At 38.2% G+C, this 27806-nt stretch overlaps 1 protein-coding gene across 33 annotated transcripts in view; it reads left to right on the top strand.

The window, feature by feature from the left end:
* The window catches only part of ANK3 (ankyrin 3), a 704392-nt gene that overhangs the window by 418989 nt on the left and 257597 nt on the right, over positions 1-27806 (top strand). Inside the window, exon 1 of one of the 33 annotated variants that reach the window (XM_031652641.1) lies at positions 13660-14187. The exons of 31 other annotated variants lie outside the window; for them this stretch is intronic. In XM_031652641.1, the coding sequence (XP_031508501.1) occupies positions 14185-14187 (3 nt within the window). In that variant the 5' untranslated portion in view covers positions 13660-14184. One more of the 33 variants, XM_031652639.1, reaches the window with a different exon arrangement.

Below are 27806 nucleotides of genomic sequence, written 5' to 3'. Positions count from 1 at the left end.
TACAGCCTTTCTTGAACTATTAGAAGATCCACATTCTTGCACCTGTCAACTTGAGCCAGGTGTGTGCTGTCCTCCTCGAATGGAGTTTGTACCTTCACTTATCAGCTTCTACGCTTTCTGCATAAAACTTACCCCGTTTGATGAAAGTGAAGCTCATGTCTTCAGTTCCAATTATGCTTTTACAGTTGTATGTTCATGGGATTGTTCCACAGAAATATGCTTATTCTCTTTCCAGTGAGTCATGTGCTACTCATATAACACAGATTCCCAGAAGTGTGTCCTCATTTGCATTTCCTGCCTGGCCTAGACCTCGCTCTATTTACATAACATAATCAAAAAAGTGCTATTTTAAGGGTTAATCTCGTTAACTCCTGTTGAGATTAATGTTCTGCAAACTCTCTCCAGTATAACACAATATAGTAAAGAGCCCTTGAGTGATTTGCTTGTAAAATGAATAACAATGACTTTTTACAGTATTTTGAAAATTAACTGGGAAAACGAATGCAAATGCTTAGTGCAGTACCTGGAATATATTGTCCGTGTTCAGTTAATAGCATTAGCATTATGCATTTCTGTCTACACTAAAGAGAGTAACTAGACATCACTTGATGAAAGCTAAGACATTTGAAAATTTTTGCTTTTTAACTTGATTCTCTCAAAATATCCTCCTAATCAGAATCACCACTGTAGTAAATGTTATTTCAATCACTCAAAAAATATTTACTGAACACCACAGTAAGAAGAGTGCACACTCTAGCAGGGAGATGGAGAATAAACTACTAGAGATACATATTAATTCAGATAGAGATAAGAGCCAGTAAGCAAAAAATAAATAAAAAATAAAAATAAAGCAAAAACAAAACAGAGGCAGGGGCAAGGGTAATGGGTGATGCAGGCTGGAGGTGCTATTTTTTTAGCTAAGATATTCAGGATAAATCTCTCTGACAAGGTTACAGATGAGATATTATCATCGATTAGAGGTGATGTATAAACTTTGTTCAATGTCAACTGTTGGACTTTTTATTCTTGTGTTTCATTTGGGACTTTTTGTTTTTGCTAAACATTTCTGTAAATATCGAGGATGTTAGGATAGCTGAGCTTCATGAACTTGGTTTGAAACTGGAGAAAAGAATATTTTATGAAAGTGCTGGTAGTTGCAGGAGAGCCAAGTTCAGGAAAAGACCAATTGAAGATTCAAGAAAATAGAGTGATTGATGACTGAAGTTAAGGAGGAAATGAGTGGCCCCTGGAGGACAGGCAAAGAGATAAGCCGTGGACAGCAGGAGATCTATATGTTCCAGCTCATCGTTTCCTGTAGGAAAGACAAACCAATGATATCATGAAGTCAGCACTTTTTCCTTACTCTCTGCACAAAATGTTATCTACCTGAGTCAAGTGAGGCTCTTTTTTTTTTTAATCCCAATTATATTTTACAATATTACATTTACATGGTTCTCATAAATATGCTTATTCCTTTTCCTGTGACTCATATATTACTCAGAAGTTACTGGCTTCCTTTAACTTCAACTGAATCTCCAGACTCTCTTGAGGATATCTCTTTGACAGTGGTGTTGACCCTAACAAAGTTGCAGCTCATATTATCCCCAGGACCCTGGGAGTAAGCGCCATTTCCCCACTAGACGTGCTCAGTACTGTTCTGGTCAGTTCTGCAGACATATCTCAGGTATTGTGTGCTCTGTGAAAAAGAAGCAAAGGTGAAGAGGATACCTGTCCCTAAAGATTAACCATAGCTACTGGAACTGGCCTTCCCAGCAAGAGCCCCGCCCTATTTTGCACACTGGGGAGGCCCCAGGTGTCTTCAGTTTGGCCCCTTGATGGCTGTTAATCATGGAGCTGCAAAGTCCACTGTCTACCAAGACAAGGCTGGGGAGAACTAGAGCAAACTGCTGAGAAAATGCCCAGCTCTAGGCCATAGCTGCGGCTGTGATGCAGCCAGTTGTTGCTACGTGGAAATGAAGGCATAACTTGGCTTAAAACATCTGATTTTTGAAAGAAGAGGCAAAAATCTGAACTCATATAAAATCTCTTCATATGTGAATATTGGAAATTAATTAGTTTTTTTTTTTTTTAAACCCTAATAAAGATTGTATTTAAAGGAGATGTGGGACCTGTTAACAAGCTGTGTGACTTTGAACAAGTTGTTTTTCCTGTATGGATTCATTATCAGGAAAATTGGGACCCACTGACTATGAGGTCCCATCTAGGCCTAAGATTCAATGTTTGATAGTTGGAACCCAAGACAGAATTGCTATGACTTGACAAGGTCTGTAGGTAAGAGGACTGTATCCACCTTGCCAAACCCCTTTAATGTAGGAACAGAGCATGTGCCATGTCTACCTCTCTGGATCATCAGTAAATACATCAATAAGGAGTAGATATTTCTAGTATTCAACAGTCATTTATCAAGAGCTTTCACTGTGCCAAGCCCTGTGCCAGTCACCGTCCTTCAGGCCTCTTTATGTTGATAAGGAGATTTATTATTTCTAGCTCTGACATTCGGGCACCCAGCCCAACACTGGGCTCAGAACAAGGGCTCAATAATACATATGTAACAAACCTGCACGTTGTGTACATGTACCATAGAACATAAAGTGTAATTTAAAAAATGGTAATAATTGTTGGTTTTCTTCTCCTCCTTCCCTGAAGCTGCTGCCATGGAGAATTCCTCCAGAACTCATTTTGCTTGACTTCTTCCCTTGGCCTAGGATATGTTTATCTTTCTTTAGCAATTTTAACTACTCTCAAAAGCCAGCTCAAGTCTATCCTCTTTTATTTCTGCCCACAAACCCTGAACTCTGCTTGCTCACATTCATTTAAATATTAATTGAGCATCTACTATGTTCCTGGTACTGTTCACAAGATGAACAAAAGCTCTGCTTTTAAGAACTAAAATTCTGCAGGGCTGGAGGCAAGGAGGAAACAAACTATGAACCAGTAATAAGTGAGAAATTGATCAAATGGTATTACCTGGAAAATAAGGGTGATGTGGTAGTTATTTCAGACCTATTTTAAATTGAGTGGCCAGGAAAGGCCCCTCTCAGAAGGCAATATATATTCTGTGACCTATTGATAAGAAGAAAGCAGCCTTGAAAGACCTGGAGGAAGACAGCATTCCAGGTGGAGGGAACTGCAAACTCAAAGTCCCTGAGGGAGGAATATAACTGCCTTTAGGAGGAATATATAAGAAGTCTGTCTGTCTGGAGCATAAATTAGAGGCAGAAGGGAGAGGTACTAGGTGAGACCAGACCAGAGAATTTGGTCAGGTATAAAAAGAAAACAAGGAAGTTTTCTTCCCCCATTCCCCCAACTGGAGTAAAAATTTCTAGAAGGAACTAGGACTATTCTGTCTTTTTTTTTTTTTTTTCCCCTTGGCTTCCATATACCCAGTTACTTAGTTACTATTTAGTTAATTGACTGAATATGAGGAACTCACTAATCATTTAGTATTTAGTGTAGCAAAGTAGGGTTACATTTCAGTGGTTTGATTTAGGAATATTCAGAAGGGGTGGGCTACATCTAACAGCCTAGTAGGTTTGAACAGCCCTTTCTTGATGGCTATTTCGGCAGTAACCATCTGAGGACAGAGTTTCATTCCTTGCTTCTTAGTTCATCTGTGTGCTATTTCATTGCATGTTATTTTGACCCAGTAGCCAACAGCCCTCTAACATGGTTTAGGGGATAAAGAAGCAGGCAGAGGGGCACTTCCACAAGTCTTTGTAATTGAACCACCACCGCCAGAAGATGGTTTCTCTCCACTAAGTCTGGCATTTTAATGAGAGAAGTTCTTTTTGTTTCCTATCTCTGATAACTGACTACTCCTCCCCAATTCCCCTTCATCCTTTGCCTGAGAGAGATTAAAGGTGGCTGGAATGCAGGCTGGAGTCATTAAGTGTTCTCTCCCTTAAAACGAAACACATGACATACACCAGTCCTTTCTGCAGAGTAGTGGACTGTCATGTGACTTGCTCCACTTGACCTTTTGATTTATAGAGTTGAAGAAAAGGGCATTGCAGAGAGGGGTGATGAATGAAGATATTTAGTTCTACCTCCTTTTTGAATTTCTGGGAAAAAAAAATTCAGTAGAAAGGAGGTAACTTCAATAATTATATTATTTCTACACATTTTAGACATTGGGAGTTACTTGTGTTAGAATTGATTGCAGATCTGTCTGGCATAGGCATCACGGCTCCTAAGTCTAGATTTTCTTCTTAATGTACCATCACATTGATTTATTAATTTGTTCTCTTCCTGTCTCCTAACTTTTGTTAATATATGCATTTTTAGTTCCTTGCATTAGACTATTATTTACTCTTTTTTCTCATGTATTCGAATCATGCATAATTTTGTTCAAAGAATAATTTTCTGGAATAATAGTGCTTTTCATTCATATAATAAAAATGCATGTGTTTATTTGTTTATTACAAAAGCAGTGCCTGGAAATAGGATCTAAGTTTGTTCCTTTTATTTGTGGATGAAGATCTGTCTTCCATAAATAAAACTTGGAATAAAAGCATTGCAATTAGAATCAAATAGTTATTGAAGATTCTTGGAAACCTAGGGGTGCGTGTGCACATGTGTGTCTGTTTTGCTCATGAAATGACTTTTTAAAAAACTGTGGTATGGCGCAGTGGCTCAAACCTATATTCCCAACACTCTGGGAGGCCGAGGCAGGAGGATCTCTTCAGATCAGGAGTTTGAGACCAACCTGGGCAACATAGCTAGACCACATCTCTACAAAAAATTAAAAATTAGCTAGATATAGTGGCACATAACTGTAGTCCTAGCTATTTGGGAAGCTGAAGCAGGAAGATTACTTGAGTCCAAGAGTTTGAGGTTACAGTGAGCTATGATCACACAACGGCACTCTAGCCTGGGTAACAGAGTGAGATCCTGTCTCAAAAAAAAAAAAAAAAAAAAAAAAAAGAGAAAGGAAGAAAATAATTTGATTTCACTGATATATGCCTGATAAAATGCCAATTATAAAACTGCTAACTGCTTGATTCTGGGATGATTGATTTTGCATACCTAACTCTTATTCCTTTGTTTCATACCTTTGTTTTTATTTGTTTTCCTGATGCTTTAAATAGAGAATTTTTAAAGGGATTAGTATATTTCTACAGTTGTTTCTTCTTTAATCACAAGTATTTTAAACAGAGTATGTTAATTTTCAAACTGCAGACAAAACTACCTATTGCAAGTTATTCCAACCTTCTTATTCATCTCCAGAGATGTGTGTTGGTGTCATGGTTTCAGAACGCCCTCCTGGAGTAATGTGTCAATGTCAAATGCACAACTGTAAGCTCATCAACTTTAAAGGTCTTGTTCTTCGGCTAATCAAACCCCACAGAGTTCATTACATTTTCAAAATCCTTCAAGCCCTCATTATGCATGACAGCAGAAATGTAGTCAATTTCATCTAGCTAAGAATATTATTCAATGGAGCCCCTCAGAGAAGGGGAAAAAAGTAATCATTTCATAATCAATTCTGAGTTTTTCATGCTTCACATTTATATATTCAAGAGCATATGAAATAATGAAGAAATATGTCATCATTGTGTTTCTTCAGGCTACACTGAACACAGCTTTGATTGTCCAGAAATAAAGTGGCTTTCCTAATGTGATTTGGGCTTCTAAAAATCAGCATGCTTTCATCATTAAGGGACAGCACCTTTTATGTGTTAGCTGTAAAGTGTGCAGGTGTCAAGAACACACATATGAAGTCCTGAAGGCATTATTATTGCACATGATTTGTTCTTTTGTGTCTTTTCTTATTTCTACTGGCCTTATTTGCATCTAGGGCCATTTGCAAAAGTTAAGGAAGGGGAGCAGGGTACGATGTGTGAATTCAACTATTCTAATTCTCCTGGATTACAAGATTTTGAGGGAATGTGGTAGTGGAGCTTACGCAGGAGAGGTATTATGAATGTGAGTAGGAAGTTATGAACTCAGTGGGAAAACCAGCACCTGAAGCAAAAGTTCCCCCAGGCATCTAGTGCCAGGGGAGTTATGACTACTTTCTATTAGGGATAAACCAGGCCTCCTGAGGGCTCCATAAAGTGATCATTCCCACCTTAGAATCAGCTATATTAGTAAAAGCAACCTCCAAGGTAACTGTCATGTGTCCCTGCCTGGACAGAGTATCGCTGGGTTTTGGATAGTAGGGGCTGAGGACCTGAGGGATGGGAGAGAAAATGCAGTTGGAAACAGCCTCCCTAACCGCTTTCCCTCTTCCCTTCCCTCAGCTTGTTGAGTCCCTGACCTTGTGGTCCCCACAACAGACATCCAACACAAGATTCCGGTCAGGCACAGTGGTTCACGTCTGTAATCCCAGCAATTTGGGAGGTCAAGGCAGGCAGATCACCTGATGTCAGGAGTTTGAAACCAGCCTTGCCAACATGGTGAAACCCCGTCTCTACTAAAAATATAAAAGTTAGCCGGGCATGGTGGTGCACACCTGTAGTCCCCAGCCACGCTGGGAGGCTTGAAAGGTGGAAGGTAGTACGCGACGTTTCACACAGCACCCAGCCTGGGCAACTGAGCGAGATTCCATCTAAAAAAAAAAAAAAAAAAAAAAGCCAGATTCCATCCAAAGTCAAGGGTCTCCTATCAAGGCTGGGTCTCTAAACTTTTCTTTAATCCTTTATCTTATCTGTTATCTTGGCTGATAAGGGAAAGTAGAATATGTTCTAATGAAGATCATAGGAAATAGTGATTGTCACAGCCAACGACTAATTGGCTGCTTAAAAGCTTCCTTGTAGATTAGATCATTTGCCCTCTTACAAGCTCAATGAGCTGCTTTTTCCATGTGTTCCTTTGAATAATGTCTGTGTCATGTCCTCAGTTTGAAAGAAGGGAGAAAACAAGAAAAAGGGCACATTTTGTTACTACAAGTTTTCAGGAGTCTCATCAGTGATATAAATGCTGTTGTCCCATTTTCTTTTATAGAGCATTTCCTATTTTTACTGAATATTGAACAGAGTAAATTATATAGAATCCAGGTCCTGCTCAGCGTTTCATGTGTGACACACAAAGAGAGGCTAGAGAGGATATTACTTAAATTTGTCACATTGAAAAGATAGGTTTTTTTTTTTTTTTTTCATACAAAGCTAATGGGTAAGTGGACTCTTCTGGGGCATATGTGGTTTCTACCATTTTTTCAATCTCAGGATCACACAGCATTCTAGGTTCACGGGAGTCCACAGCCTTTCATTTAAAAGTACATTGTAGGCCAAACATAGAAGCTTATGTCTATAATCCCAGCACTTTGGGAGGCCACGGCAGGAGGATTGCTTGTGCTCAAGAGTTTGAATTTCATCCAGGGCAAATTCTAGCAAGACCTCACCCTACTAAAATTAAAAAAAAAAAACAGTTGCAAGGTGTGGCATTAATAATCAGATCTGAAGCTACTTAGGAGGCTGAGGTGGGAGAGTTGCTTGAGCCCTGGAGGATGAGGCTGTGCAGCTGTGGGGATCATGCCGCTTGTGTTTGGCACTGGGACTTCCGCCCCAAGCACACGCGCCCCTGAACCACCACCAAAACCCCTGTTCTGACTCAAAGCACAAAACCTCTCTAAAGTGCAATACTTTTTGGTGTCTCTCAAGCCAGCCACAGCCCCTGGTTTGTCCCTGCCACCCCTGTCATTGCATGCATACATTCTACTACATGTCCAAACAAGGTTGTGTTCCAATAGAACTTTATTTGTGGACACTGAAATTTGAATGGCATATGATTTTCTCGTTAGAATATTTTTCTTCTTTGGATTTTTTTCAACCATTTAAAAATGTGAAAGCTGGGCAGAGCATGGTGGCTTATGCCTAAATCCCAGCTCTTTGGGAGCCTGAAGGGGGTGGATCACTTGCGGCCAGAAGTTTGAGACCAGTCTAGGCAACATAGACCCTGTCTCTACAAAAAATTTCAAAAATTAGATGGATGTGGTAGCTCACACCTACTACTCAGGAGGCCAGGGCAGGAGGACCACTCGTAAATACCCTAAGTCTTTATGCTTGTTCACGGAATACAGTTATGTATTCTAGACACAGCAAGATCAACTCACAATGTGTCATCATGCAGTCACTCTGGGCTTTTTTTCATCTAAAAAATGATGAGGTTCAACACTTTTACACTGCTGGTGGGAATGTAAATTAATACAACCACTATGGAAAACAGTATGGAGATTCCTTAAAGAACTAAAAATAGAACTATCATTCAATCCAACAATCCCACTACTGGGTATCTACCCAAAGGAAAAGGAGTCATTATATGAAAAAGACATGCACACACGTGTTTATATCAGCACAATTCACAATTGCAAAGATATGGAATCAACCTAAATGCCTGTCGGCCAACAAGTGGATAAAGAAAATGTTATATATATATATATCACATATATATCATGTGTATGTATGTGTGTATATATATGCACATACACCATGAAATACTACTCAGCCATAAAAAGAAGTGAAATAATGTCTTTTGCAACAACTTGGATGAAGGTAGAGGCCATTATTGTAAGTGAAGTAACTCAAGAACGGAAAACCAAATATCAAATATTCTCACTTATAAGTGAGAGCTAAGCTATGATGGACACAAAGGCATAAGAGTGATATAATGGACTTTGGGGACTCAGTGGGGAAAGTTGAGAGGGAGTGAGAAAGACTACACATTGGGTACAGTGTATACTGCTTGGCTGATGGGTGCACCAAAATCTCAGAAACCACTGCTAAATAGCTTATCAATGTAACCAAAAACCACCTTTACTCCAAAAACCATGGAAATAATTAAAAAGGATGGGGTTCGGTTAAATGGGCTCTGAGGTTATGTGATGTCTTCGGTTTATTTTCTGTGAAAAAAAAAAAAGGTATTTTTACATATTGACTTTTCTTGAGGCAAGGCATATTGTTGTCATCAAATGAGATGGAAAAAGTTAACGCCATATCCCACTGTGAATGCAGCACTTTCAGACCATCCACCAGAGTCCCGGCTCAGGCTCCACCAGCCTCCCCATCTGCCTGGGCTCACCCTTTGGGGCATTCAGCTTCTGCCTCCATCTCCTTTTGCTGCTGCAGTATCTTTGAGATGAGTGACAATAGTTTGAGAAACAAAACGTCCTGGCCTGGGGGTGGGTTGAAAGACACAATTATGGGAATTATTAGTCTTCTTATTTCATATAATTGTAGCATGTTTTTCTCTCAAGAGCACCACAAAAAGGTTGAAGGAGTAGGGATTATTTATCCTGGAGTGGGGAAGACTGTGGGGAGGGAAATGACTGAGTAACAGCATGGAGTATTTAAAAAGATGATAACCAACTGCTGTCTCTTCTCACTAAAGACAGAGATTAAGAAATTGATAGCAAAGGTCTAAATTAAATGTGAGGAGTAATATCTTGCCAGCAAGCATGATTAAACTCGCAAGCAAGTTCCTAGGGGAGGTCTCCGTGGATAGGAGGACGCGAATGCCCAGCCTAGAGCCAGACGTCTTATTTTCTGGTTTTTGTTGCTGGCACTAAGGTCTGCCTGCAAGATCTGAGGGACAGACCCCCCAGGCCTGGACTCCTGGCCCCCAGGATTTTGATAAAGCAAAGGTGCTCCACACAGACATAAAGAACAGACCGAAAAACGCAGCAATTGCCATCAGAACAAAATCTGCAGCTTCAGGGAAGTTAGCTGAGCTTGGGGTGTGTCCTGGAAGTTTATGGAAGAGTTTGATCTCAATTGGGTAAAGCCGGGCATGGGGATAGTGAAGACTTTTTAAGCCAGCCTGACCTCCAGAGCGTCAACTTATGGCATTTCTTCCCTTTCTGTCTCCCCCACGCATTGTGTCTACCGCAGGCAGATCAGATTTGCTATATTCCAGAGAGGACTGGCTCCACCTCACTGTGTGTCCGTTGAGAAACAGGCACAGAGCAAGCCGGGTGATGGTTTTCCAGGTTTCCCTGCCGAAGCATAGTTTCTAGCACATACTAAGTGCCTACCCTATGCATGGTGATTGTATACATGAATGAATGAAGCAGAGGTGGGAAAGAGGAGAGGGGCAGTGAATAATGAACAACCTGTAACTGGAACTCCAGATTTTGATACGCAGTCTCTCAGTTTTCAAACGGTGGCAACTAATTTCAATATTTTTTCCATCTTTATCAAGGTAAAATTGACAAATAAAAATTGTATATATTTAAAGTATGTAACTCTTTTTTTTTTTTTTTTTTTGAGACAGAGCCTCACTCTGTCACCCAGGCTAGAGTGTGATGGCACAATCTCGGCTCACTGCAACCTCCGCCTCTGGGGTTCAAGTGATGCTTCTGCCTCAGCCTCCTGAGTAGCTGGGATTGCAGGTGCGCACCGCCACACCCAGCTAATTTTTGTATTTTTAGTAGAGACAGGGTTTCGCCATGTTGGCAAGGCTGGTCTTGAACTCCTGGCCTCAGGTGATCCACCCACCTCAGCCTCCCAAAGTGCTGAGATTACACGCATAAGCCACCGCCCCCAGCCAATGCTTTGACATACATATCATTGTAAAATAATCATCACAGTCAAGCTAATTAGTATCTGTCACCTTTTATAGTTTTTTTTTTTTCCGCTGTGTCTATGTGTGTGTTGCGAACAATTAAGATCTACCCTTTCAGCAAATATCAAATATAATAAAGCATGGTTAACTATATTCACATTACTGTGTATTAAGTCTCCAGAACTCATTCATTTTTCATAACTGAAACTTTGTACCCCTTGACCAACATCTTTCCATTTTCCCTTCTACTCCTAGCCCTTCTACTCTCTCTTTCTGTAGACTTGACTTTTTTCAATTCCTCATATAAATGGGATCATGCAATGTTTGTCTTTCTGTGTCTGGCTAATTTCACGTAGCGTAATGTCCTCCATGTTCATCCATGTGGTCACAAATGGCAGGATTTATCTCTCTTTATGATCAAATAGTATTTAATTATATATATTTGTGTGTGTGTGTGTGTGTGTATACCACATTTTATTTATTCATTAGTCGACAGATAATTTAGTTTTCTTGTGTATCTTGGCTATTATGAATAATGCTGCACCAAATACAGGAGTGCAAATATCTCTTTGAGGTACTGATTTTATTTCCTTGGCAATATACCCAGTAGTGGGGTGCTGAATCATAAGGTAGTTCTGTTTTAAATTTTTCAAGAAACTTCCATACTATTTTCCTTAATGGCTGTACCAATTTACATTCCAATCAACAGTGTACCAGGGTTCTCTTTTTTCTGCATCCTCACCAACACTTATTATCTGTTGTCTTTTTAATAATAGCTATTCTAAGTGGTGTGAGGTTGTAGTTCATTGTGGTTCTGATTTGGATTTCCCTGATAATTAGTGATGTCAACCACCATTTCATATATCTGCTGGTCATTTGTAAGGCCAGACTTACATACCAGCCTTCCTGAAGTCAACTTTTGAAAAATGTCTATTCAGGTTCTTTGCCCATTTTTTAAATTGGGTTATTTGATTTCTTGCTACTGAGTTGTATGAGTTCATTATATTTTTTGGATATTAACCTCTTATTACATGTATGGTTCACAAATATTTTTTCCCAATCCATAGGTTGCTGGTTCATTTTGTTGATTGTTTTCTTTACTATGAAGAAGCTTTTTAGTTTGATGTAGTCTCATTTAATAATTTTTGCTTTTGTGGCCTGAGCTTTTGACATCATATGCAAAAAAATCATTGCCAAAATCAATGTTAAGAGAACTTTTGCCTTGTGTTTTCTTGTATAGTTTTGTGGTTTTGGATCTTACATTTAAGCCTATAATCCATTTTGAGTTAATTTTTGTATGTAGTGTTAGATAAAATCTGATTTCATTTTTCTGCATGTGGATATCCAGGTTTTCCAGCACCATTTACTGAGGAGACTATCCTTTCCCCATTGTGCGTTCTTGACACCCTTGCCAAAGAACAATTGACTAGACACACAGATTTGTTTCTGGGCCTTCTATTCTGTCCCATTTTTCTAAATTGTCTGGTTTTTTGGCCAATACTAGACTGTTTTGATTACATAGCTTTGTAATGTATTCTTAAGCCAGGTAGTCTGATAGCTCTAGCTTTGTTGTTTTTGCTCAAAATTGTTTTGCTAATTCAAATTTATTTTTAAATACTATGGTAGTCAAGAAGATATATGTTTACTATTTGCTGCCAGCGTGTGGCCTTATCTTTAGAATCATGTAGAATTAGATATAAATACTGCCTATTTACTAGTTGCTGACCTTGGCAAGTTCTTGATCTCTCTGAACTCTAGCTTCTTTCTCACAAACAGAGAAATTGATTCACAACATAGCTGTGATTATGTATGTAATGACTAGAATGAGACATCATAAAAATGAGGACATGTTGCTTGTTCTAATGTCAGGTGGACAGACGTGCTAATGGTTTTGAGAAAACAGCTGTCATTTCACAGTGTTACAAAAAGCAATTTGGAAAACTTACAATTTTTATCTTTATTTTAAATGGATTCAGTTTTCCTCTTTGTACTCTTAAAGATAGAATATTTTTTGCAAAAAGATTTACATTATTTTATGTATGTAAAGAAATTAATATAGTGCCTTGCATGTTTGATAAATATTATTATAAGATCTGATATTATAATAGCTGATATATCATGTTGATCCATATAAAATTGCTGGTATACACTTATTTTTAAACCATAAAAATGGCAATTTCATATGGTTCAACATAATATTTTGTATAAAATCCTCCCCATCTACATTATTATGACATTATTGCCAATATTAAAGCCTATATACCCATTTCCTAAACACGCACTTATGATTCCCCCTTCCCTGCTCTATTTATTCCCATAGAATTTATCACTTTGAACGTATTCAACAAGGTATTTATTATGTTTATGGTTTATCATCTGTCTTCCCACATCTGCTGGTGTATATAAGTTTCATAAAAAATAGGAATTTTCTCAGTTTTCTTCATTGTTTTTCCTTCCACATTGTACCTCAGTGCCTAGAATAATGTCTGGCACTTATTAGGCTCTGTGTAAATTATGTGTTGAGTGAACAGACTTACACTGATCTTCCTGAAGTTTAACTGAGCCTACCATGATCACATTCCTTCAAGCCTTAAAGGTTTAAGAGAACTATTGATTACAACTGTACTAAATAAAATATAAATGCAGGTTATTATAATGATGGGTTCTTTAGGGCTCTGATTCTTGTGTGAGAACAGTAAAAAGTTGCCTGAAGAGTTGCATATCTGAAAAGCTGAATTTTATTAGTTGAAAAAAGCTAAGTAGAAAAGACTTATCTGGGCTGGGTATAGTGGCTCATGCCTGTAATCCCAGCACTTTGGGAGACTGAGGCAGGTAGATCATTTGAGCTCAGAAGTTTGAGACCAGCCTGGCCAACGTGGTGAAACCCCATCCTTACTAAAAATACAAAAATTAGCCAGGTGTGGTGGTGGGCACCTGTAGTCCCAGCTTCTCAGGAGACTAAGGCAGGAGAATTGCCTGAACCAGGGAAGCGGAGGTTGCGGTGAGCTGAGATCCCGCCACTGCACTCCAGCCTGGGTGACAGAGTGAGACTGTCTCCAAAAAAAAAAAAAAAAAAAAAGTATATATATATTTTGTGTGTGTGTGTGTGTGTGTATATATATAGAGGAAGTATTCAATATATCTCGGAAGTATTCAATGAGTTGGTTTTTTTTTTCTCTTCCCCTGGCTATACACATGAGTTTGGCATAGTGCTGTATTTTTTAAAAGATGATCATCAGTTGCATTTGCCCTTTGATAAAAGGAAATTGGTTTAGTAAAGTAACTCTCCTTGGCAGTAAAGTGTGCCCTCAGAGTGTGCATGTGTATGTGTGTGAGTGTGTATATTACTGTAGGTATACATGTCTACGCAGACATATATTCATTAGAAAAGCCAATACAGGGAAGGAAATTCGAAGTTTAAAAAGTCCAATAGTAAAAGTCAAGCTGACTGTATTCCAGAAAGTCAGAGGAGAAAATGGTGGTATTGTGTTTAGAAGGAATGTCAGAGTAGCGTGCGTACAGAGGAAAGTGCTGATAAGCAGAATGACAAAAGCTGGTCTCATGAGTAATTCCAAGCAGCCAGAAAGCCAGGATACAATCCCCAGCTGATTGCCCTGCTATTCTCGGTATTCCACGTATCATGACTAAATCCACAGAGCCAATATGGTAAGTTGTGGGGGAATTCTGGGAGGTACTATGCTGTTTGTAAGGCCCAAGCAGATTCTGTACTCTTGTCTGCCCCGCCCACCCCCCATTTAAATACTCTAGTTAGTTGCTTCTGACCAGCTCCTACCTCCTTCCTGGGAAGTGGGGGAAACCTTTACATTTCCGAAGGCAGATATTTTTACATGTGATGCTCTGTCCAAAGTGTTAACTAATTGAGTTATCAGGTTTCTTACTTGGCCACGGGGAATGGCAGTGGAAGAGGGAGAGAGCTTCCCAGAACAAGTAAGCATTTACAGCTTCTAAATGAAATGTGCTTTCCTTATAGAAGTTCTGTTTTGCCCTGAATAGGTGTGCCTTTTAAAAAATGTTTGTTGCTGAGTAGGAAGGAAATTAACCTGTTTGCACCATGGATCACTTGAGTTAAATATGTGTAGAACAATGGACCGTCCTTTCTTTCTGTTTTGTTCCGATCTGTACTCTAGATATGTTTTGCCTGTGATGTAATTTGGAGTGAGTTCAGCTAAGGCCTGCCTTAAGAGGATGCATAACAAAATACAAAAAGACAGGGGGAGATTAGGAGTGCAGGAAAAGCCTGGTAAATCCAAGAGTGTACAAAGGTTTACATGGTTGCACTTTCTTCAAGAGAAATCCAACAGCTTTAAAATTCAGCTTTTTCTGATGTATTAATTACAAAGGGCAATATGAAATTTTACAGTTGGGGGAGAAAACATAGAATTAATATTTGTTTTTGAAACTCATATAAATGGTAGATGAAGGATGTAATTAGAATTTGGAAAATGTGATTTTATTTCTATCTTAATAGAATTGCAGATAGATATAAATAAGTCATCTTGTTTAATAATTTTAGAGAATTGGCATAGTAAGCCATTGCCTCCTTAAGGTATACTATATAGATAAAGGGAGTAAATATTTGCTTTGTGTCTGTGAAGTTTTGAAGTATTTGATATTGAGGAATTCACCTAATGCTATGTAGATCATGGTATAGTTGAAAATTTTCATGTGATCTCTTGTTTCTACCTGTATCCTTTCATCTAACTGTGCGATGTTATGCAGTTAACATCAGTGTATCTAACTCTGAGAACACCTTAGATTCCTGAAGATTGTGTTTAAACATTTAGTGAAATAGTCATAATGACTAGAATGAGACATCATAAAAATGAGGACATGTTGCTTGTTCTAATGTCAGGTGGACAGACGTGCTAATGGTTTTGAGAAAACAGCTGTCATTTCACAGTGTTACAAAAAGCAATTTGGAAAACTTACAATTTTTATCTTTATTTTAAATGGATTCAGTTTTCCTCTTTGTACTCTTAAAGATAGAATATTTTTTGCAAAAAGATTAACCTTCCGTGACCTTCATGGAATGTGGCAATATTGCATATGTACAATTATGAAACTTTAATCTGAATGAGATTTTGTAAAACATTCTTTGTGTCTCAAAGAAAGCCTTTTTAAGGGTAAACTTTGAGATTCATAATAAAGCTATAAGATGAATGCCAGACATTAATGCCAATTGAAATTTACTAGTAATGTAATTAATGCCAATTGAAATGTACTAGTAATGTAAGCATATTGGCAAGTGAGTCCTAAAAATCATGTTATATCACTCTAAAAATTATCAACTTACCCTTCCAAAACTTTTACACTGTACTGTTAAATTATGATGTGTATTCTGTTCCATCAGTTGTGGATTTGAAAACTTTACATATGCAGAATCATAAATTACATAGTTAGACAGCTTTGAGAAATACTCATTGCTGGGAAGGGTTTGAGCAATAAGGTTTGCTATAACAAATCTTAAAGAATGTACCTGAAGAGTTCTGGCCTTTTATTAATTAATAAATTTAAAAAATCTGAGATCCAAAAGGAAAGCCCAAATAAAAGTAGACCATCTTGTTTCTGCCTTCTGTCAGAATATATCAACTAAATGGTGAAAGCATTTGATCTCAGCCCATATGTGCAGTGTTTTCTGTTTTGGTGGGCATGCTGTTTGAAAAACGTGTAATAAAATGACAGACTGAATTGGAAATTATCATGCCCTAAGCAGTAACTCTGGAAGGGTACTGACCTGATACAAATCATATAGAAGTTCCATCACAATAGAGTAGTATATACTATTGCTGTACTGGGTTTTGCTGGAAAATGAAGAAGAATTTTTCCTCTCCTGCCTTCGTCTCTGACTTGAATGAAAGACTGAACACTTTATCTGCATGAGCTGAACTATGGATAAAATCCTTGCAAAGAGGGTATAGTAGATAATTGCATTTTCATGAATGATCATTAATACTTCCTGCTGCTTCTGTCCGGCTTGTGGTTTTTATGGTATTGTTTAGATATTTTCTGTATGGAAGAACTAGAACTAGTTTTGACATAAATAATTGATGAAAAGTTAACTTTAAAGTTTAACTCTTCAATAATGCTCATGAAAAAAACCTAGACTTTAATATTGAACAAAACCCAAATGTAATCCAATTTTAATGTGCCTTTTAGAGGTAGCTCATAATAAGATCCCTCAATAGCAACTGATGTGCATTAATTTTAAATCCCGTGACGTTACCCTATAATGCCAAATAGAAAATCTTTGAACTCGGCTGTTTCCTATTTTATATATATATTTTCAGTGATTGATCCACTAATAAATACATATCTAATTATTGGAGGAATCCCTCATTTTATTGTTGATTTTCACTTAAGAAAATTGCGGGCAAGTAGGATATTTTCTACAGTCAAACTCAAAAAAAGGAATCACAAAACTTGTCTTTTACTGCTGAGACTATTATAGTGTTTGTTTTGAAATGGAAACTTTTAGTTATATAGTAAATGTAATATTTACTTACCAACTAAATTTGTGCTGTGTGACAATATAAAGATGCTACTTCAGGTCAGTTATAAATTTGGATAATAATCAAGTTTAAGTTATCTGTAAGACCAAAAAGAATTTACAATCTAATGTGGTGTCCTTTTGAAGTCATTCTCTTTATAATGTTAAGACATTTTTAGTCACAAAGTAAATATGTGTTTGCCAACTCTATCCTAATTCTAATGTTTATTTTTTAGATGTTTTATCATGATCCTCAGAATATATTGCAAAACCTAGTAATAAAAATTAAACTGTGTCTTCTAATTGGACTATTGACAAATATGTAATTATATTATATAGCATAAATTTCAGTGTATTTCGGGAAAATATTCATAGTTACTAATAATCACCTGTTAAGCTTAAGAATCTGTAAGGAATTTAATTCTTCTGTTTTAGGAGTCTCTTTTTACTTTTGTAAGTAAGATTTTTGTAAGAATATCTTTGTAGGTATTCATGATAGCAAACATTTCCAGAGAATAATGTTGGGTAGTGAATGCCATCTTTTTCTTTAGTTGAGTACAATGAGTGATGGCAACCAGCTTGAAAAGTAGAAGCCAATAATGTTAAAAATTGCTTTTCAGAATCTAGATATGTTTCAGCTTTATTTAATCTTGAATTATTGATTATTTTGTATTCTAACTCAACATTATTTTGATGTATTGTAAATTTACATACTTCTGTAATTCAATGATTGTTGTCATATTTTGAAAACACTTACATCTGTAAGATAAGATATATTTTGAACACTGCATACTTTTTTTTTTTTTTTTTTTTTTCAGACGAGGTCTCACTCCATTGCCCAGACTGGAGTGCAGTAGCACAATCACAGCTCACTGTAGCCTTGAAGTCCCAGGTTCAAGCAATCCTCCCACCTCAGCCTCCTGAGTAACTGAGGCTACAGGTGTACACCACCACCCCCAGCTAATTTTTAAAATATTTTTTGTAGAGACGGGGTCCCACTATGTTCAGCCCAAGTTGGTCTCAGACTCTTAGGCTCAAATGATCCTCTCCTCTCAGCCTCCCAAAGTGCTGAGGGATTACAGGCATGACCCACTACACCCAGCCCTACTGTAGACTTTTAAACACAGACTATGTCTTGCTCATTATTTGATCCCCAAAACCTGGAACATAGCATGTATTCAATACTTGTTAAGGTTTTAAACAAAGCTTCATCTTTGAAGGGTACAGCCTCTCATAATTGTGGCCTTCTAGTCACCAGTTAGTCGTACAAGAGACTATTTTAAAATATTAAATATTTTTTAAAATTTTTTAAAGGAACATGCTCTAGTTAACTTTCCATTTTAGTGACTAGTATCAGGCTGTCATTTTCCATGTATAAGTTTCCCAGAACAAAGGATTGGTATCTGTGGTTGTGTTTATCCAACAATGACAAGTTGTCCTTAAGGAATTCTCATGCTGTCTTTCTGGCAGCATCACTTGCAGTGGAATTTGTTGCTTATTTCTCACATGTCATTTCCAAGGACCTTAAATGGACATCCTATGGACAGTGTTATCCACTGGGGAAGTGTATTAGTGTCCCAGTATTTGGACTGTGTGGACATAGCCACTTGGAAAGACTCTAGGAGAACTAAAGCAAGGTAGCAGAAAAACAGTGAATAGGTACTGATTAGAATGATCCTAGTCTGTACTTTGCAATAGCAGCACTATATTTATTTAGACTTTGTCTTCCTGCTCAGTCATGCCTTTTGCTTAAAGTATTCTCTTCGGAGGTGTTAGGGCTTTGTATTATGAGGTCAATCAAGAACCCTGGGTGTCCCTGAGACCCTTCTAAAGTACCCTGAAGACTGGTATCCTTGACATAGTTCAACCAAAACAATATGTACATTAAAGAGATTTGCAGACTTATAAAACAATACCAGTCATCTCATCTTTTTTGTTTGTTTTGGAAAATACAGTTATGTTTCATAAGATACATATTTTAAATGAGCATGTAATAAGATTGCCCTTGTTATTTTAAAATAAATTAATGATTAATTTTTAAATTCTCAGCTTTATTTTCTAATGTGGTAAATAACAATAGTTATAATCCTCATAATCAAAAGCTCTTTGAGGCTCCTCAGTGATATTTAGGAGTATAAAGTCATCTTGAGTAATGAGTTTGAGAACCACTGCTGTAGATAGATCACAGTGTGAGCGTTCTCGGCTTTGTTTGCTTCCCTTACTTTCTGAAAGCACTGGGCAAATGAGGTCAAGTTCATGGGTTCAGTCCCTGTATGTTTATTTGACTCTCATGCCTATAATTGTAGCCAAACTAGAATATTAACTTAAGATAAGTTTAAAGTGATAATTAATAAAGGATAATGTTAATTGGAGACCAACTGTGTGCCGTGCCATTTCTAACTGCTCGGCACGTATTATCTCCTTCAATGTCAACAGCCCTCTGAGTTAAATTTTACTGCTAATTTCATTTTACAGATAGGAAATTTAACTACAGTGTGTTTAAGTGTCTTGACCAAAGTCACATCCTTTGTGAATTGCAGATCCAGGTTGTGAACTTAGGCATCCTGGGTCCAGAGTCTGAACTCCGAAATCATTAAACTATATTGACTTGCCAATAGAAAGTGACATATTAGTCTAGATCTATCTGCAAATACTTAGAAAACACCTATTACATAGCTCCTTAAGTAGGAGTCTTTGCTCCTAGTAACCCTCACAGTACGTTTTGGCTGTTAGACTATAACATAACTGAAAGTCACCTTCTGTATTTTAACTACTTATAACTACAGATTCCAATGGTTACCTTAACTTTGGGATAAAGTCTACTCTTACTTGTTTCATTTTACATCATAAAAAATAACATCCTTCCTTATTTTCTTTACTACATGTTTCCTTCGCACTTCTAGAACGATTTCTTGTGTGTCTATGGATGTGCTCTTTCTATATTTTGTCCTTTTGTTGTATTTAATGTGAAGCTGTTTGAGCCTCCCAATTCCAAATCTAATCAAGGAAAAATATAAATGTCACTTACTGATTATTTACGATCCCAAATCAGTCTATCTGTCTATCTGACTTCTCTAGTGAGCTAACCTTGTTTTTAAAACTGTTTTTTATACATTCAAATAACAACTTATTTAGCTATATTTTCAACAAGGACTCCTAAAATCCCTTTGTTGATTACAGACTTAAGTGAAAATGAAACATTTTAAGTGAAAAGAACAATAGCATTTTGGTATATTTGTTTTTTTAAAAAAATCAGCATGAAACCATCCCCCCTGCAAGCCCCCTACCTCCCAAAAAAGACAGATAGTTTCATTTACCAACAATTCTAGCAAGGCTCCAGCTGCATCAGCTGGTGCACAACGTTTTAGGATGATAAATTCAAGAACTCACTAGCTAACGCCTCCTCTCCCTCTGGTGCCATGGCCTCACCCTTCAATTCCTCTGGGCTTTTAAACCTCAGGCCTCTAATTATCTGACCAGGAAGCTGAAGTCCATGGTATTGTAATTTCCTAGCTGATTCACACCATATAGAGTATATTTATGCATTGCAAGAAAATAGTTATGTTTGCAGTATTAAGTCTATCCACACTGAAAATCAAGCTATTTATTTCCTGATCTAAAAAAAAAAAAAAAAAAGCTGTTGGGAAAATGTTCATCTATTCAAATACTTTCTCTTCTTTCTGCTACCTAGACCAGTTTTAGCTTATCACTGTTTTCAGTTGCTATATATAAAATGTGAATACTTGCCTGGATTAAATATTTTAGGACTCATGCCAATACCTCCCACATAATAAGGATCCTTTAGCATGAAGGCCTGAAATCCTTGTTCTGATTCATAACATACCAAATAAATGGAAAAATCCCAAACAGTTGTCATGTTTTATATAATCTATCATGTATAATGCCAGAAGTTACTGCTATGTATTTCCTGAGCAGAACATAGCAACATCTCAGTATTATGAGGTACACCTCTAAGGGACTCAGCAGTTTGTTATGGTGGTGGTTGTGTAGTCAAGCTATGCAAAAAACTGGAATCTGTTTTATAAACAAAGATCGCCATGGACTGCCAGATTTTAACTGCATAATACTATCTTGTTTCATTTTATGTTTAATGAAACAAAGTTGTCGGTCATTTGTAGCCATCTTCGTGTGTGAGGAGTGGGTCTAATTCATTCTTGTTCTGTATCATTAGGTGGTAGGAAGAACATTAAAGCCAGGGAACCCAAATTCTATTTTCAACACTTTCTCTAACTAGTTAATAAAATCACACCTCTCGTTGCTTCAGTTTTCTATCTATTTAATAGAGATGATACAGTGACTGCTGCTTACCCCAAAATATAAGATGTGTATAACAGACAGAATTGTACATATTTCTTGTTGAATACAAAGCAAATTGTTTATTAAGACTAAGAGTTAATCATTACGGTATCTTTGCTTACCAGTTTACTAGTTCAGGGCTATGAACCATGAGATTATTTAGTAAATGTTGAGGTGAGTCGAGGGCTTGTACGTAAATGACTAATGCTATCACAAGATGATAAAGGAAGGCGCGATGAGATGCATGCCAGCAGATCCCTCCAGGAGAGAGATGTTTAAAGCAGCCACTTTCTCTGGTAAACAAGGAAGAACAGATTATGCATCAAGGATTTCCTAGGCAGCTTGGCTCACAGGAAAGCAAATGAGAATTTCTTAACCGACATGTTCACGTGGGAAATAATTGCGACAGGTGAGCTAGATGAAGCAAAGCAAAAAGAGAGAAGGTGGTGACTGATCGAAAGTTTAGGACCCTGGGCAGGGCGCGGTGGCTCTTGCCTGTAATCCCAGCACTTTTGGAGGCTGAGGCAGGTGGATCACCTGAGGTCAGGAGTTCCAGACCAGCCTGGCCAATGTAGTGAAACCCCATCTCTACTAAAAATACAAAAATTAGCTAGGTGTGGTGGTGGGTACCTGTAATCCCAGCTACTCAGGAGGCTGAGGCAGGAGAATCGCTTGAACCCGGGAGGCGGAGGTTGCAGTGAACTGAGATTGTGCCACTGCATTCTGGCCTGGCAACAGAGTGAGACTCCATCCAGAAAAAAAAAAAAAAGAAAAAAAAAGAAAAGAAAAGAAAAGGAAAAAAAAAAAAAAAGAAAGAAAGAAAAGAAAAGAAAAAAGAAAGTTTAGGACCCCAGTGGCTTTATGTTCTTTTGTTCAGCGCGCACCTTCTGCCAAAAAAATGGAAAATACTTTAGGTGTTTTTGGGAAGGCTGTCATCTAGAACACTTACAGATTACAAACCAACGTTAACTACTGTTTCATTAAACCAGTGATTACTATCTTATTTTAACCCAATGGGGAAAAAAATTCCCTGAAATAAGCATGATTACACTTTTCCAAAGGACTAAATCTTCCTTATATTAACATTCCATTAGTGTGTATTAAGAAAGAAAAATAATTCTCCAGGGCTGCTGTATGTTTTGAATTGCCTAGCCCTGAGAATGCGGTGGATAAACTTGTTTTCCCCGCCACTCCCGCCAAAGCAACGTATTACTATTTCTCTTGTACTTCTTTGTCTCAAGAGCTAACAAGAAACAGGTTCAAACACAGCAGAGGTTTCAAAAGAGTCTGGTAATGAATACACCTGCAAAACCTACTTATCAGAAATGGTTTCTCCATCTGTGGTTATTTTCCTGGCTTATTTATTTGAATCTTTAGATTTCAGAATAATCAAAGACAAATATTTTATTAATTTTAAGGATGGCCTGGCTCTTCCTGTTGTATAGCTTCACCAAAGTCATGACAAACTCATGCTGCCCTAAAATTTCCTAATGAAATAAAGTTGAATGATTCCTTTTAATTTTAAATTTGAAAAGTATCTTGAGCTGGGCACAGTGGCTTACATTTGTAATCCCAACACTTGGGAGGCCAAGATGGGAGGATTGCTTGAGCCCAAAAGTCAAGAACAGCCTGGGTAACATGGCGAAACTCCATCTCTACTGAAAAATACAAAAATTAGTCTGGTGTGGTGGTGTGCACTGTAGACCTGGCTACTAGGGAGGTCGAGGTGGGAGGATTGCTTGATCCTGGGAGATGGAGGTTGCAGTGAGCTCCAGCCTGGGTGATAGAGAGAGACTGTCTGGCAAAAAAGAAAAAAAGAAAAGTATCTTGGATAAAGGGCTATACTTATTTTCATATCTTGGGTTAGGTACCTTGGCCACAAGAGAACTTTTATTAACACTGTTCCATCTTTGTTTATTTGGAAAATTAAACACTTACCATTAGCAGTGGAAGCATTTGCACATTGCATAATACCATGGAGCTTTTAGGGCAGGGGGGATCTTGCTTGTCATCCAGTCAAATCATCCTACCAGTTCCTTACATCATGTATAGCTTTCTGCCTAATACAGCATAATGACTTTGTGTCTGCAGCACAGTAAGATACCTTGCAACTTCCGTAGTGTAAGGAAAATGAAAGTTATGAGTCAAAATAGTTTGAAGTCAAAATAGTTGGCCATAGCCTGGTACAAATCAAGACAAAATGTTACTATATTGACCTCATATTATTAAGGCACAAATTCTCCTCTCCTGATCCCTATGATTTTATATCCTCTGAGAGAAAAGTGAAACTGGCTTTTTAAGATCTTACTTTATATTATCAGAAAATTTGAGACAAATGCAAATCCTGTTTTGCAGCTGAACAGAATAAAGTTTACGTTGAGGGATATTAGAAATACCCACCCACCCACCAGCACCTGACATGCGTTTTCCCCCCATGGGAAAATTTTTTTTCTTCTCTGTATTTATTTCCATTGCTAATCAGTCTCCAAGAGAATTTTTAGGAGTCTGAATTCTGAGTGAGAAAAAAATACCCCCAGGGCCTGAATTCTAGATCCTCCTTTTGATGTAAACCAGATCATAGTAGACAGACTGGGTGAGGGTATGTTTTATCAGCATATGGCAAGGTAAATCTCTTGAAAACACTGCCTTTACAAAAACAAAAGCCTGCCAGCACTGTATTTTTTTAACTGGTCCCACTCCCCTCTATTTAAAGATAAAGATGGGAACGTTGTTTTGCCTTTCAGCATGAGAGTGGCCACTGTGCACAGACACCCCAGCAGGTTGGAAATGTGCACCAGCAGGGGCCTTTCTGGCACAGGTCCCAGTGTGAAGATGCTAACCATGCCTAACATGTGTTAGGGGACAGTGACCTCATTTTCAGGGATGAACTGAGGTTACTTCCAAGCAAAATCCACGCAAAGGCAGCCTTGTAGCAATCAGAGGGAATCCGTGGAGCCAGCCCCTTTACTTCAGTTGGTTTTGATAGTGATAATTACTAATACAGGCCACCTTTAGAAATTTAGAAGCATTTTTTTAATTGGTTAAGTAACCACTGCCTTTTACTCCTCTTCTGGCTGATTTATGGATGAGAAGTGCTGGTTTATTTCTAATAACTGGATAGCAATTAAGTAAAAAAAAGAATAAAAGCTTAATAATCTGAGGTCTTTCCTAACTAAACTGGTTCAAGTTTTTTCAAGCTCTTGCCGTGGATAAGACACATAAAATTCCCCTTTGTTTAAGATCTCCACACCCAAAACACATACTTGAAAAGAATGCATTTGCTGACATAGACCAATCTCTTAAAAAGAGAAATACCAATCTCTTAAAGATCCAAGGTTTTTACTGACAGGCAGCAGATTATAACATGAATGTCACCATTGTTTTCGTTTGTGTAATTGGTTGCATTCTTTTGAAATTGGTGGGAAATTAGATCACTGTGCAAGATATCTATAAAAATATCAGTGCACAATATCTTACTCTAAAATAACTGGCAACTGAGTGGTCACAATCGCGATGGCCATGTCCCAGTGATTCAGCTCTAGTCTCATAGGAAAAAAAAAAATCCACCCTTTGGCTCCCCTCTCATGTGCTTGGGCAGAGCCACAGCTCTGTATCCCATACCAAAGTCTTAAACACAGAAGAATGGGCCTTTCAAGTCATTTGACTAATTTTTTTTGTTGGAAGTTATCTTATTCTAAATAAACACATTTTAGATTTTGAAAACTTCAAGTCCCCTTTCTGATGGAGAATAATTTTCAAACTCATGTTACTTTGTTCACTAAAAATTACTTCTCAGTGCTACCAAGCAAAGCCCCTCGTCTTTAGTTTCTGGCTATAAAACTTTGCCTTTAAAAGCAGGGGGCATAAGGCTGGGCACTGTGGCTCACACCAACACTTTGGGAGGCTGAGACAGGCAGATCACTTGAGCCTAGGAGTTTGAGACTAGCCTGGGTGACATGCTGAAACCCATGTCTACAAAAAATACAAAAATTAGCCAGGTGTGGTGGTGTGTACCTAAAGTCCCAACTACTTGGAAGGCTGAGGTGGGAGGATCACCTGAGCTACAGCGAGCCATGATAGTGCCACTGCACTCCAGCCTGGGTGCGAGAGTGAGACCTTGTCTCCAAAAAAGAAAGGAGGGAGGGAGGGAGAAAGAGAGGAAGGGGGAGGGGAGAGAAGGGGAGGGGAGAAGAAGAAAGAGGGTTGCATAAGCCAGAAACTGTGGATTGCTTGAGCCCAGGAGCTTGAATACAGCCTGGGCAACAGAACAAGACCTCATCTCTTTAAAAAGAAAAAAAAAAAAAAAGGCAGGGCATAGATGAAAAAGGGTTGGGGGGGGTAATTATAAAAGTCAGCAATTTAAAATCTGGCCTTGAGATCTTAATCTTGTATGTGAAATTAAAAGCCTGTCAGTATACCTTCAGAATGCTTCTTATATCACACTTTCTTGTCCATTCCACAGCTAGCCCCCCAGGTCATCTTATCACATTGTCACATACAAACATATTTTCACAGTAACCTACTTCAGTGGCTTTCTCCTTTGGTGAAGGATAACTTAATGTGCCACCAAAGGAGATCGACTTGAGCTGCATTGATCAAAACGTCCCATCTCAGACCAATTGAATCTGAATCCCTTGGCTGTGGGGGGTGTGTGTGTGTGTGTGTGTGTGTGTGTGTTAGTTATTCCTGCCTGGGAGATCCTTGAGGCATGGGGGGGTTGACAACAAGGACCCACAGGTCTTATCTCCATTTCCTCTCACACTCAACTCTGATGTCAATTAATTGGGTCAATATATAGCTTTAATGATGTCTTTTCACTCTTCAAAACTCTTTATTTCCTCCCGGTATCTTTGTGGTGAAGTTAAATCAGATTTATCTGGTGTTCCAAACCTCTTCTGAACCTGTCCTTTCTGCCTACTCCCCTCTCCCAGGGGAATCCCCTTTGAGTAGAGATTGTCTATTCACCATTCCTCAGACCTCTCTGGCTCTTTATTTCTACCTACCTTTTCTTCCTTTTATTCTCACTGACCAAATACCCTGTTGAAATCCTGCCTCCTGCTACCCACTGTTTTCCCAGCTGTTTCCAGGATGCAGAATTGGCCCTTCCCAATGAGCTTCTCTGACTTTATCAACTTCCGTAGGTTCATCTACTATGAATTCAGGCTCCAGTGTGCACAGCTAGATTTTAACGTTATTGAAAGCTGCATCCTCAAGGTGGAGGACAAAGACCTACCTAAAAGAGATTATCGTCCATCTTTGTAGGATATGTGATCCTAAGCAGAACAGACCAAGTGCTGTAGGAGTCCAGAGCGAGAAGGGGTCATGCCTAGTGCTTATCAGGGAAAGTAGCAAATACAAAGGGATCTTTGAGCTGGACCCAGAAGTTAGTAGGTGAGTCTGTTGGCCAGGTGCGGGGAAGTGAGGAGTGTTGGTGAGCATTACTAGCAGAGCATTAGTACTATTACCAATGACCCAGGTGAGTTGCAGTGCCAGGAAATTTTAGGGGGCAGTTGAGGAATAAAAAGATATCTAGGTTGCTTTCAAGATTAGTGTTGATTCACGTTTTGTTTCAGGCTGGAAGTATGTGTTTGGGACAGGTTTTAAAGGGCCTGTGAGCCTATGCCATAGAAGTGGATTTTATGGTTTAATAGCAACAACATTTGAACAAATGAGGTATGGCATAAAACAGCAATATATGAAACAGATAAGGGTACACCTATTGGGGCGAAACTGAAGATAGGCACACAGAACTCTGCTCACTGAGCCCTACCCTTGATCTCAGTGTTTCTAAATTTTTGGGCTCCACGGAACTCAATTGGAAAACCCCTGGTGTTGAGGGAAGAGCCTGGGCTTGTTATCAAGCAGTCTTACGTTTCATTCCTTACTGCTTACTTATTAGTTATGTGACCTTGCGCAAGCCATTTAATTTTTAAGAAAGTTAGGTTTCCGCTTCTGTAACGAGGTTCCTGTTTTGATTGAATACTTAAGAAATAAATGATAATACATGTATAGTAAGACATAGTACATAATAATACTACATGTAAAATGCTTAGTGAGGTCCCAGGCATATAGTAGGCACTCATTTAATTGCAGCTATTTTCCTTGTCTTGACTTTCTTTGAACCCTCAGTGGCTCTTCATATACTGTTCAGTGCTTCTAGCCGATTCAATTAGTGCCAACTACAACCTCCTGGAGATTTTTTAAATGATCTAGGCATTATATAGCAAGGGCCTGAACTGGCCAGGGAGCAGGATGAATGAGGAAAAAGAAAGCTAGCATATTTTCAGCTGCAGGGAAAGCTAAGAAGTTAGGGAAACAATAAAAGTAAGTCTTTTGAAGTGCATCTTTGAACTAGCATTTTAAAGGTAAGAGGCCTGTAGAGATTTAAATATATATATATGTGTGAAAGCAAAAACTGTTTTACTTGGTTGTGTGAATACAGAGTACAGGACACAAAGCC

This window comes from Papio anubis, chromosome 11 (genome assembly GCF_008728515.1).
Source record: "Papio anubis isolate 15944 chromosome 11, Panubis1.0, whole genome shotgun sequence".
Classification (NCBI taxonomy): domain Eukaryota; kingdom Metazoa; phylum Chordata; class Mammalia; order Primates; family Cercopithecidae; genus Papio; species Papio anubis.
This window is presented reverse-complemented; position numbering and strand designations above follow the sequence as displayed.